The 13,342-nt window shown below is 45.6% G+C and overlaps 2 protein-coding genes across 2 annotated transcripts in view; one reads left to right on the top strand and one right to left on the bottom strand.

Moving 5' to 3' along the window:
- The window catches only part of VSIR (V-set immunoregulatory receptor), a 42,729-nt gene extending 31,053 nt beyond the window's left edge, over positions 1-11,676 (bottom strand). The window contains exon 1 of the mRNA XM_050959666.1: positions 11,477-11,676. Within this exon, the coding sequence (XP_050815623.1) occupies positions 11,477-11,561 (85 nt within the window). The 5' untranslated portion in view covers positions 11,562-11,676. The remainder of the gene's footprint in view (positions 1-11,476) is intronic.
- CDH23 (cadherin related 23) overlaps positions 1-13,342 on the top strand; it is a 561,993-nt gene that overhangs the window by 487,573 nt on the left and 61,078 nt on the right. The gene's annotated exons all lie outside the window — the stretch shown is intronic.

The following is a 13,342-nucleotide window of genomic DNA, read 5'->3' as shown; positions in this document are numbered from 1 at the left end:
CTAGCAGGGATTTTCTGTCCTTCTCTCCTATGAATCAGTGATCACAGGTGCAATCTTTGGTGTGGGAAGCTCTCACCTATGGACTGGGAAGCTGAGTCCAGCAGCTGGGCTTATATCTCATATGGACATTGCATTACAGTACTACTGGGGTGCTGCACTGTTTGAGGTGCCATCTTGCAGATGAGGCAACATCTCGTCTACCTACCTTTCAGTAGCTGCTGTCTAGGTGGACGTTACAGATCTTTGTCACTTATTATAGATCTTGTGGCATTTTAATTTAAGGAGTGAATGTTTGCCCCAGTGCCCTGCCCAATGCTCCCTTACTGATTAAGAAAAGTTATAAAGTCCAAGGCTAGGTCTGAGCTATTGTTGAGCACGTTTAACTTGCTATTTTTGCCTATACAGTCACTGCACTGCTAGGATCTGCCTACCCACTTTCTGACACTTGTCTATGAGGAGAACTAGGGAAGTCCACATAGTATTTGTGTGTGGGTGGGTTTTTTTGGTTTGTATATTTTTAAATACTGAAAAGAAAGTACATACTTTTGCCTACTCTGCATCTTAAAACAGCTCTTGCTTCACCCACAGGATTTCATGGAACCCATCTACAGTGGTGGAAAATAAACACAGCCCACATATTTGGTAAGAGATCCCGTGCCAGCAGTCGTGCAGGGCAGAGGTTACCATATATGTGAAGTGTTTGCCATGGGGTAGTGAGTATAATAGGCCAGGGAAGGCAGAGCCTTCCCTGGCTGCAGCTGCTGCCACAGGCCACTGGGGCTGGGGCTGCTCAGGCTGGCCAGAGGCTAGGGCTGCTGCTCTGGCCGGCCAGCCTAGGGCTGGGGCTGGGGCTGCTTGGGCCAGCCGGCTGGTGCAGCTGGAATCAGCTGGCTGGCTGGCCTGGGTCTTGGACCAGCCCAGGGCTCCTGCCGCGGAGGGTGGGGCCTCATGCAGAATGGGTGGGGCTGTGGGGCTAGCCTCTCCTAAGGCGAGGGGCGGTTCACCCGCCGCTCACAGTGTTTGGCTTTATGTATTTTCCTTCTCTTTTCTAAGCTCAAAGGGGAGTTCTTTAAAGCTATCTAATGGATTGTGTGATAAGACTAGGGGAGGGGAAAATGGCAGCTGGTAGCACTGGTATTCTTTGCATTCTCTCTGTACCAGTAACACAAGGCGTAGTCTTTAGGAAACACTATTGTAATTGGTGTTCTTTCCCCAAAATGATGCATGGCCTCACTAATGAGAGTAATTCCCTTTACAGTTCAACTGATTAACAAATGTCATCCACACTGTACAGATAAACAGTCTTTTATCATGATTCTCTCTTCCATGTGGCATCAAAGATTCATATATATTCAAACATCCAATCACTCTCCCCTTGTCTCTATTATAGCCCCCTATAAGTGTATATCTGGTACCTTAATATTTCAAACAATCCTAAGTGACTGATGGAACAATTTTTGCTTGCCTCCATCCATCTCATTGCCCTGACTTTTCTCCTGCCTTCCCTCCTCATTTGGAGTTAAAGGCCCCATGGAAACAGAAAGGACGCAGCCTAGCACCTGAAAGTACATATACATCCACAGTTATATCCATCACACTGAACAGATTAGACAATGAAAAGGCACCAAAGGAGCGACAGCTCAAATTTTTTCATACAAAAAGGTTTTTTACTGAAAATTTTTTGTGAAAAATTGATTTTAGAAAAGACAGAGTTTGTTATAAAATGTTCTATTTTCTCAATGTTTTAAATCAATTTTTTAAATTAAAATAATTTTAAAATGTTTTTGTTTATCAACCCCCCCGTTTTCAGTGAGAAAACACAGTTTTTAGTAAACAAAGCATTCTGTAAAGATTTTGATTAAAAGTCAGTAAAATAAATCATGGACAATTTTCACAAAATGGAAAGTTGGTCCATTTTTAATTTTAGAACATGGAAATAATTTGGAAATTTCAACTTTTTCTGATAAATCATTTTACTGTTTTCAATCAGTTCCTGTTGACTGAACAAATAAAACAATCTACAAATAGAAACTAGTCCCACCTTCATGGCCTACCACTTATCAAACATCCTCCTTCTGAACTAAATTGTCTTGACGTAGATTAATAGATTCCAAGGCCAGAAAAGACTATTCTGATCATCTAGTCTGATGTCCTGTATAACACAGGCCATTTAACTTCTCCAAAATAATTCCTAGAACATATATTTTAGAAAAACATCCAATCTTGATTTAAAAATTGTCAGTGATGTAGAATCCACCATAACCATTGGTAAATTGTTTCAAAAGATAATTACTCTCACCATTAAAAATGTATGCCTTATTTCCAGTCTGAATTTGTCTAGCTTCAACTTCCAGCCATTGGATCTTATTATACCTTTTTCTGCTCGACTGAAGAGCCCATTATTAAATAGTATTCCTCATGTAGATTCTTATAGTCTGTAATCAAGTTACCCCTTAACCTTCTCTTTGTTACACTAAATAGATTGAGCTTTTTGAGTCCATCACTATGAGGCATGTCTTCTAATCATTTAATCATTCTTGTGGCTCTTCTTTGAACCCTCTCCAGTTTATCAACATTCCCCTTTAACTGTGGGCACCACAACTGGACACAGTATTCCCACAGCAGTTACACCAGTGTCAAATTTAGAGATAAAATAACCTCTCTACCCCTTCCCCTTTTTGTGAATCCAAGAATTGCATTAGTTCTTTGGGGAACAAAATAAAACTGGAATCTCTTGTTCATCGGATTCTCCCCCACACAAATCATTTTCAGAGTCACTGCTTCCAGGATAGAATCCCTATCCTGTAAGTATGGCCTGCATTCTTTGTTACTAGATGTATACATTTACATTTAGTCATATTAAAACACACATTGTTGGCTTGCACCCAGTTTATCAAGCGATCCAGATTGCTCTGGGTCAATGACCTATCCTTTTCATTACCACTCTCCCAATTTTTGTGTCATCTGCAAACTTTGTCAGTGATGGTTTTATGTTTTCTTCCAGGTCATTGATAAAAATATTAAATAGGGTAGGGTCAAGAATCAATCCTGCAAACCCCTCTGGAAACAAATCTGGTCGATGTGAATTCTCTGTTTGCAATTACATTTTGAGACCTATCAGTTAGCCAGTTTTTAATCCATCTAATGTGTGCCATGTTAATTTTATATTGTTCTAATTTTTCTTAATCAAAGTATCATGTGGTACCAAATCATGTTATAATATCTTGACATGGCATTGGCGTCACAGAGATTTCAGGAGGTTTTGATGGCACAGAAAGCCTAGCTGATAGAGTGCTGTGCTGCCCCATCCTAATCAGGACTTTCCACTGGAATCAGTGCAGGTGGTAGATCTGACACAAACATAGCAGGGGCGGATCTGTGGCTTTCACTAACCTCTACTCAGACCTAGTTTTAGAAGTAAGGGCACAAAATGACCTTTGCTTTTGTCCGCTCGCAGGGAGCCCTTCTCTTAGCAGATAACTAGCACCATAGTAGGCCAAGCCAAATCCCACTTCACCTCCAGCATTTCGGTCCGAATAGTTTTGCCTCACCCCAACCAACACACAGCTTTGTGTCATTAGTTGTGTAATCTAGTTCCGTGTTCCTGCAATCTGTGGTGAGCCAATGCAAAGAGAATGATGCAAGCATCCTGGGGACATCAAGGAAGGCATGATTTCTCCTCACCATTCAGGTCTAAATTTGCAGGATGTTTTTAAGGAAATAAGCAAAATGCAGAGGAAAACCCTAAGGTCACTTAATTAACTTTGTATCACTGTTGAATTTCTTAAAATAAAATTAATTTTATTTCATCTAGAATTTTGTTTAAACAAATGAAAGCTCCTCCTTTCATTTCTCTGAGAATTTCTATGCCCTCTGAGAGATCTTCCAAAGCTTTTCCCTTTTCAATCCCCCTTGTTCTTTGCTATTCCCTTCTCTCCCAGCATCAGTTAAGCAACATTCTCACTCACTTTCCCAGGGCGGGTAAATACAATATTTTATTTATTTATTTTTGTAACAATTGAGTAAAACATCATCAGTTTTTTCATTATCATCTTCTCCATGACCAGTGGTTGAAGGAGATTTTAAAAAGAGGATGGAGATCCCTTAGCCCACCAGCCAAGGAGGAGGAACTGCGAGGAAGCAGTGCTTTGCCTAGCCAGGGAGAAGAGGGGTGCTTTCTCTCTGCTGTTAGTGGGGGAAGGAAAACTATTATGCGCCTTCTGATCACGACAGTAAGGATAGGCAGGTACATTTTGTTCCCAGGCTGTACATTTTCATGAATGTCGCAAGACTGTCTTAATTTATCACTGGACTTCTGAGTTTTCATCCCAGTGAGATAAATGTGGGGAGTTCAGACTTCTGTTAGGACGCATCTACATTAGGAAAAGCATCTTGTTTCGACAGTGCCTCTCCTGGCCTCCTCTCAGTTGTGTTGAATACAGATCAGCTGCCAGTGTAGATTGGACCAAATCATTACAGCAAGTGAGACTGTGTTGATAGGTTTGACCCATCTACACTAGCAGCTAAACTGTTTTCAAAATTGCTTGGAAGGGCCAGGGAAGAACCATTGTTGACACCATTGTCAACTATTAGTCATTTTCACAGTGCAGATGGTCACTGTAGATCTATTCTTTTAATATGTCTATTGATTCATAGGCTTTAAGACCAGAAGGGGCCAACATGATCACCTAGTCTGACCTCCTGCACATTGCAGGCCATAGAACCTCACTTAGCACTCCGTAGAACCTTACCCATCCATTCCTTCACTGCATCAATCCACTTTCAGAAGAAACCCTGCAACCAAAACTTAGAATCCTGTGTAAATTCATCAGCAGAAATACACCAAATCCACAAGATGCTCTCTGTGGCCTAGCATAGAATTTTCCGTGGGCTGTGTCACTGGTGGCCTCGTCTTTTAGTTTTGCTTTGTCTCGGGTTCCAAGAAAAAAATTCAAAGTGAAATTCTGCTGAAACTATATGTGAAACCACTAACTTTCTCATTGTTTCCACCTGAAATGTTACCTTCACTCACAATGCTGCCTAGGCATGGCTTGCTGAAAGGTTAATGAGCAATAGCAAACGTGACCATGTTCAAGTGTGTGATATATTTAGAAATCATGAGTGCTACTTCTTTTGGGGTTTCACAAAGAAAATCGCATGAGCTCTAGAAGGAATCTAATTGACTTTGTGACAGAAAAGGAGATGGGCAAAATTTTGTGACCAACTCTATTTTTTCAGCAAAAAGTGCAGATTCAGTTATACAAAAATGTTTTGTGAATTCATGTTGGCTTTACCAAATTATCCATGTAAAAAACCCTAAAAAAATCCCCAAAAATCTAAATGTCTTGTTTTGAAAATTTTGAAACAAACCTTTTTTAATTTTTGGTTTGAAACTAGCTTTTCTTTCAAAATTTCCAGTAATTTTATTTTTTTAAATGTCAGATATTTTAAAATGCTCTAAACTGAAACAAAATGTTTCATTTCAGGCAAACACAATGTTCCATTTCATCTGAATTACATTTTTAAAACTTTTCAATTCATTTCATTTTCTGTCCACCCTGAAATTTTTTGGACATTTTTAAACTGCCAAAAACATAGAACATAAGAACGGCCAGGCTGGATCAGACCAATGGTCCACTGACCCTAGTATTCTGTCTCTGACAGTGGCCAGTGCCAGATGCTTCAGAGAGAAGGAATGGAACAGGCCAATTTCGAGTGATCTGTCCCTTGTTGTCCAGTCCCAGCTTCTGGCAGTTGGAGGTTTAGGGACACCCGGAGCATACGGTTACATCCCTGGCTTTCTTGGCCCTTCCTCAAAGCTCTGTCTGTTCTTATGGCTTGTCTGTATGAAATTAAGGCACAGCAAGCTGGGGTGTAATCTGCCTTGTTCTAGCATACTGTGCACTGACTACCTTTGGGAATCCTGCTGCCCACACACTGGAAGTCCTGTTGTGCGCTTTAATCTATCCCACTTTGAAACACAAGTTGAATAAAGCGCACTATGAAAGTTTTAGTGCGCAGCAGCAGAGTCCACAAGGGCACTCACTCACTGTGTGGCAGGCTGGATCAGGATAGATTTACAGTTGAGCTTGCTGTGCACTGTTTGTATGAACGAGTAAAGCCCTGCATGGATACAAAATTTGCATCCGCATGCAATCTGCAGATATGGTCCACAGATATCTGCAGATTTGCAGGGCTCTGCAAACAAGCCCTTAGACTGGCATCCCCTCAGGACAGGGACTGTCTCTTCTCATCTGTCTGAAAAGCATCCAGCCCATCATGAGCACTACCGAAGATTAATAATAATAAACTTGAATTAGCATATTACTTTAAATGTGACCTTATGTTTAGCTCCAATATCCTAGATGGCTAAAATAAGTGAATCCCTCACTTAGAGCCTAATCCAAAACCCACTGAAGACATTGCAAAGACTCCCTCCCCTTGATTTCAGTGAGCTTTGGATCAGGCCCACAGTAAAGTGCATTTTAATCTACACAAGACACTATAAGCAGAGCTTCACTACCCTGGATTCCCTTCCATTCTTTGCCCCTTGTATAGTGCTATCTTCATCCCCTTTAGTACCAAAGGGTACCATCAGCTGGGTAGTCTCTCTGTCCCACCTATCCTCACCCACAGAGTGGTGGACACTCCAGGTCCATTCCTGTCCTAACCAATGTTCTGCAACGTGCCCTTCCACTAATCTGTTCTGTGCAGAATGCCTGAATGCCTGGCAGGGTGATACTAATACTGAATTGCAGGAGGCCTGAGTGTTGGCATAACACACCTTTGAAAGAACAATGTTTGCAGGGGCCTCCCAAGAACCTGAGCCCAAGACAGGATGTCTGTGCTCTGAAAGGCCATGCCCAGAAAGTGAACAGCAGAAAAGTTACCTTGGTTCTCAACCTGGGGCCCAATCAGCACACAGCTGCAGCCCATGTGACATCCTCAGGGCCATACAGGTATTATATATATTGTATGGATGTGGCCCACATAACACATGGAGAGCTGTATATGCAGCCCACAACGGTAATTAGGTTGAGAACCTCTGCCTTAGAGGTAGAGGTAAGAAGTGTTATGTTGGAATCAAGGACTAGTTTTAATTTCTGTTGAGGTTTGAAAATCTTTCTTTCATTGATTGCTTAAATATCCACATAAATGTGTCCAGAGGAAGGTACAATTGGCAATTTCCACAAGGGCAGACAACCATCCCTCTTTCACCAGGGTTACATTATTACTGGTGCTATATTAACACCCAGAGGCCCCAATCAGAAACAAGTCCCTAGCTTGCTGGGCACTGTACAGACTGCTCAGTTTATTGGCTGAGCAAAGTGAGGTCTAACACTCAACTCAGTGGCGCTTGTCTGCCTGTAATGAGATAACTTTTAAAGGCAAAGTCCAATTAATTCCAAAATGTCAGAGAACATTCTAGGTGTCAGTGGGGGAGAATTCCATTGATTTTTGGTGACAATGAGGAAACTGGAACGTGGAAAAAGTCTGATTTCCACACAGTGCCCATTTGGTGCTGCATTGTGACCTCAATGGTAACTCAGTCTGTCATTAAGCACTCCTTCCAGGTTCTTTGCATGCTTCAATCCCTTTGGTTGAAATGAGTCAGCAAATGAAACTGCAGGCCAGGACTGAAGTGGTTTGACATGAGTGTTGGAGAGTGCAGGGCCTGAAGACTGAACTAGTATTCGGCTGCTTCAAATCAGGAGCAATATTGGCTGAGTAGGAGTGAGGCTGGAGATTTCCACACCACTCCTGGCTGGCTCCGGCAAATTCTTTTATCTTTGCCCAGTCAATACAGTTTTATTTCATCTATAGAAATTCCTCTGCCTGCAGCACTAGGGTTGCTGGGTATCCAGTTTTTGACCGGAACACCTGGTCGAAAAGAGACCCTGGCTGCTCCGGTCAGCAGTGCTGACCGGGCCGTTTAAAGTCCAGTTGCCAGCACGTTAGGGTTAAGGCCGGCTCCCTGCCTGCCCTGGCTCTGCACAGCTCCCCAGAAGCAGCCAGCATATCCAGACACTAGGCGCAGGAGCGATCAGGGATGCTCCCGTGTGCTGCCCCTGGCGCCAGCTCCGCAGTTCCCATTGGCCAGGAACCAAAGCCAATGGGAGCTGCAGGGGTGGGCCACAGGCAACGCATACCGTGCAGGGAAGCTGCCTTAGCCCCACTGTGCCACTAACCAGAAGTCGCCTGAGGTAAGTGCTGCCCGGCTGGAGCCAGCACCCTGAACCCCCTGCCCCAGGTCGGAACGCCCTCTCACACTCAAACTCCCTCCCACACCCTGCACCTCCTCCTGCACCCCAACTCCCTGTCCCTACCCGGAGCCCCCTTCCATACTGTAAACGCCTTGACCCCAGCCTGGAGCCCCCTCCTGCACCCCAAACCTGTCATCCCCAGCCCACCCCAGAGCCTACACTCCCAGCTGGAGCCTGCACCTCCTCCCATACTTCAACCCCTTGCCCTAGCCTGGAGCCCGCTCCTGAACCCCTAATTTCTGGCCCTACCCTGGAGCCCGCACCCTCAACTGGAGCCCTCACCTCCTCCCACACCACACCCCCCTGCCCCAGCCCAGTGAAAAGTGAGTGTGTGTAGCGGGGAGCAAGCGACGGAGGGAGGGGGGATGGAGTGAGTGTGGGTGGGGCCTCATGGTAAAGGTGGGGCAGGAGGAGGGGCAAGGCTGTTCAGTTTTGTGCAATTAGAAAGTTGACAACCCTATGTAGCACCAAATGGGCACCAAGGGGAGAGATGACCATGAAGGCAGCAGGGTTAGGGTTTAACGTTGGGGTTAAGGTTTCTGGAGGGAATCAGTGATGACTGACTGAGTTACCTCTGATTTCACAATGCTACTGCTCAGACGCCTCTGCCTGCAGCACCTTGTTGTTAGTATGAAACAACAAGGTGCTGCAGGCAGAGGAGCCTGAGCAGTAGCATTGAGATTGATAAAACAAGGTAGAGAGGAAGAGCTAGGGCTTAGACAACCTAGTGGAAGTATGCTGTATAATTAGGTCTCTTTGTTTTCAGTCAAACCTGGGATTTTATTGGTAAAAATCGGTTTAAACTGAAAACGAAGGGGCTTATGTATAATAGTTATAGGCTCGAGGCTAGAGATTGTGTCCCTGCCCTTTCTGACACCTGCCAGCTCTACTCCTGAAATCCAGTCTACTACATGTTCTATGTTACACTCTTATCCACATCCCAGCACTCCACTGGTCTGACTGGCATAGTTTGGAGCTAAAAAGTATGGCAACTCTTGCATTTACTGATGTATGCCAGTATCTGATCAATTTCCAGCCAGCTGCATGAAGTTTCTGGATTTTTGCCTTTATTGGCTGAGCAAAGCAAAGTCTTGCACTCAACTCAATGTCATTTCTCAGTTTGTCTGTAGATCAGGGATTGGCAACCTTTGGCATGTAGCTCGCCAGGGTAAGCACCCTGGTGGCCGAGCCAGTTTGTTTACCTACCACATCCGCAGGTTCGGCCAATCAAGGCTCCCACTGGCCGTGGGTTCGCTGCTGCAGGCCAGTGGGGGCTGCAGGAAGCGGCGCGGGCTAACGGGTGTGCTGGCTGCCCCTTTCCACCGTTTCCATTGGCCTGGAGCGGCGAAGTGTGGCCAGTGGGAGCCACAATCAGCCAAACCTGTGGGCGTGGCAGGTAAACAAACCAGCCAGGGGGCTTACCCTGTGGTGGGCCACATGCCAAAGGTTGCCGATCCCTGCTGTAGATCAAAGAAACAGCTGATGGCAGCTTTTAACACCTTCCAGCATAAAAGTATGCCATCTCAGCTCTTCCCTTCTTTTCAATACAGTTTAAAAATGTTGACTCTCTGAATGACTTATTTCCCAGATAGAAAGAAAAGAAATAGGAGTGTGTGTGTATCGGGGGAAATAATACACACAGAGTTCCTGGCACAGGGAGGAAAATTGGGAACCCTGGTATGGCAGGGAGAGGAGAATTGGGGGGCACAGAGTCCCTAGCATAAGAGAAGGAGTCGCAATGTAGAGAGCCCTTGAAATAGAGGGGGATGAGAGGGAGGCACAGAGTGTTTACAGAGGGGAATGAGAGGGATGCAAGGAGGCTCTGGTGTGTGGCATGCAGAAACAACAAGTTATCACCCCAAATCATAGGGGTTCTTACCAATTATTGTCTGACTAAAAAGACCTATTTTGTGTCAGATTTCTCCTTTTACACACCACAGCCATCAGTAAATCTGCCAGCCAGTAACCAGTAAATGGGTGATGAGGTGTGCAGGGTGGGGGAGGAAAGAACATGAGGTTTTTTTCTTCTTTATATGAAACAAACATTTGTGGCTGTCCAGTGTTAAGCTGATTGCCAGATTTGGAGTCAAGGTGGATTTTTCCTTAGGTCACATTGGCAACAACAGAGCAGGGAGTGTGTGTTAGGATCAGAGCATCATGTCCCACACAATCATTTCCCTGCAGTTTCAGGCATCATTATAGAACCCCACTTTCAGCTTGTAGCCCTTTATTTGTTAACCTGTTCTGTCTTTAATTTTCACTGAGCAACTTTTACTTGCAGACATCAAAAGCCCCAATTACAAAACTCTTCTCTGTGTTCAGCAAAGGCCGTGAGACATCACGCATGAGATAAGTGACCCTGATTCGAGGCCAGCTGAGGGCACCAAAGCAGCAGCTGAAGGCTGACAGCTTGGCTGGTATCCAACTTACTTGGAAATACTCGACTATTGGAGTAGGGAAAACTTCAGAGCCCAACAGCGATCTCTCAACGGCTCAGTTTCTGAAAACTGGGGAGCAAACAGTTAATAAATCAATGCAAAGTCCACTCTGGTTGGTGTCCTGTATGCCCAGAGAAGCAGGCAGAAGTGACAGCTTCGCACACAAACACATGCGCTGTAATGACAGCAAAGATGAGCATCTCTATAGACTACAAAGATGGTCTTCTTTGAACTCAAACAAACTGCCTCTATCTGCCACTCTGTTAATAATGAAAGACTCTATTCACCTAGAACCCAGGACAAATGTGCTGTGCTTACATCTCCAAAAGAGCTGGGATTAAGCAGCAAATAGAAAATAATCTAGCCCTTCATCTCTGCACATTCTCGATATCCCTTTATGGGACCAGCGCTGTTGTTTTGTTTATCACTTGGCTTTGTTCTGATGCACAAATTAGTTCGAAGTGAAGGAAAAGGGAGGACGATAGTTGCAGGAAAGCACAATTTAACAAACACAACAGCTCTGCTTCTTACCCCCTCATAAACAGCACTCTTTAGCCATCGCCAGAAGAGAGCCCCTTCCTCAAGAGTCTGAGAAATCTCCCTTGAACCTTAACACAGGGAGGAAGATGAGAAAGTAAATAACACACATCTACCTACACTGGAATTCCTTTGACTTCTGATCAAACAAAAAGAGGGTCGATACAGACAGTGGATAGAAAATTAGGTTTTCCTTTCCTGTCCTTTTTGGAGAGAGGAAAACCAATCTGACTTTACCTTGGTAGAAAGCCAGGTAGAGAGCGATGAGCAGCACCCAGCCCTTCCACACGCCGTCCATTGCATGACTGTGGTAAACATCCATCTTCACTCACTGAAATTGGAGCTAGCCCTTCTCCAGGATTTTTCTCTCCTGTGTCTTACACGCACACTCTGAGCAACCCTGAGACAGAAGGAGCAAGAGAGTTGCATGCACAGGAAATTTCACTGAGATAATGCATACTGTAATTTGAGAGAGGAGCTGAGAGCACCCCCAGGAGGTCAGAGGAAGAATAGAAACTTTGTGCTGCTCAACACAATGATCCAATCCGTGCAGGTTTCCTGAAATCAACAGGGGACTGTGACTGGGTGGGACTGCTAAATTCTGCTTGTCTACTTCCATGGCACACAAAACACATGCACTGAGATTATGTGGCCACACACACACTCACCCTCTCTCTCTGCCTCTGTGAAATGCAGCACTTCATTCTGTTTTCCATTTATATGTTACTGGTTTTAAAATAAGTGGATGAGGGTAGCAGGAGGCTGATTTGTTACATTTGGAGGTAGCTAGTTAGACACTTCAAAATATGCTTTTCCTCACAAGAAAGTACAACTCAGATACACTATCCAGGTTTCAGTGAAGTCTGTACATTTTAAAGAACCTAATTTCTAGCTGAGTTGATTGAAGCACAAGTTGCGTGAGGGGCTCTGTAGAGGGGTTCGGCCAGGGCTCATCCCCCTGCAGGGCGGCTGGGAACCAGGCCGCCTCACTACTTCAGTCCGGTGAATTAGGGAATTAGGCTGGCAGGGCAGCAAACAGTTGGGCTCAGGCCCTCAAGTAGGGGCTGAGCAAATAAATAGGTTTAGGAGGCCCAGATCCTAGCTCCGAAGGACCAGGGAGAGGGGGAGACTTCCACCCACACATTGGATGGCAGTGGGGACGCAGGCCCACCCATTCCACTGTGTCCCAGACCAGGGCCCTAGCAGCAGTAGAAGACCTGCTACTGCATCAGTGAGGATCCTGACCACAACACACTGACATCGGCTCTGGATGTGCTGCAGCCACTTCCTACCTCCCCCTCTAGAGGTATCTGCATCTGGACGGTGTCCTCCACAGAATCAAGCACCATGGGCTCCTCAGGGTACCTGGCAAGCGGCAGGCTTGGCAGCTCCTCTGGGTAGCTTGCCACAGGCAGGCTTAACAGCTTCTCCGGGGTCTGGTCGGCATCAGGCCTCGGCTGGTCTGGCCAGTCCACGGGTCACTCGCAGACTGCAGGAGTCTCCCCACCCGTAGCTAGGCCACAGGCATCTGGCTTCTCCAGCGGCCAGGCCTCTAGTGAGCTTTGGGGTTGGGCTTTTGTATTTCTTGTCCTGTGCCCTGACCTCTGTGGGCGGGTGCAAGCTCCACTGGCTCTGCCCACTTTGGCGTCCGGAGGGGCTCATCTCTCTCCAGGGCAGCTGGGAACCAGGCTGCCTTGCTACAGGCTCATTCTGGATCAGAATCCAGAGTCCACCATTTTGCCTGGTAAGTGACCCTTTCCTAGCATAATCATGTTTTTTCCCCCTCAGGAGATACTATTGGATCCTGTAGGGGTCCTGTGTCTCAGGGTAGGGACGGTCCCCTTTGGCAGCTCTGGAGAATTGATACTCATGTCGAGTTAGTCTTTCGAGCACCCGGGCTTGCAGCTGAGTCACTGAGCAAGTGGTAGCTCAGGTCCCCTGGACAGAGGAGAGATGGGGACATGCAGAGCAGACAGTCAGTGGATCAGTCCCTCGGGCTTAAGGGTTGAGTATTCAAGCAGTCAAAGTCTCAGGCCTATGGGCCTAGGATGAGCGCTCATCCAGCTCTGAGTGGAGGGCCAGAGGTACGGAGACCCAGGACCA

Source organism: Gopherus flavomarginatus, chromosome 6 (genome assembly GCF_025201925.1).
Source record: "Gopherus flavomarginatus isolate rGopFla2 chromosome 6, rGopFla2.mat.asm, whole genome shotgun sequence".
Lineage (NCBI taxonomy): Eukaryota > Metazoa > Chordata > Testudines > Testudinidae > Gopherus > Gopherus flavomarginatus.
This window is presented reverse-complemented; position numbering and strand designations above follow the sequence as displayed.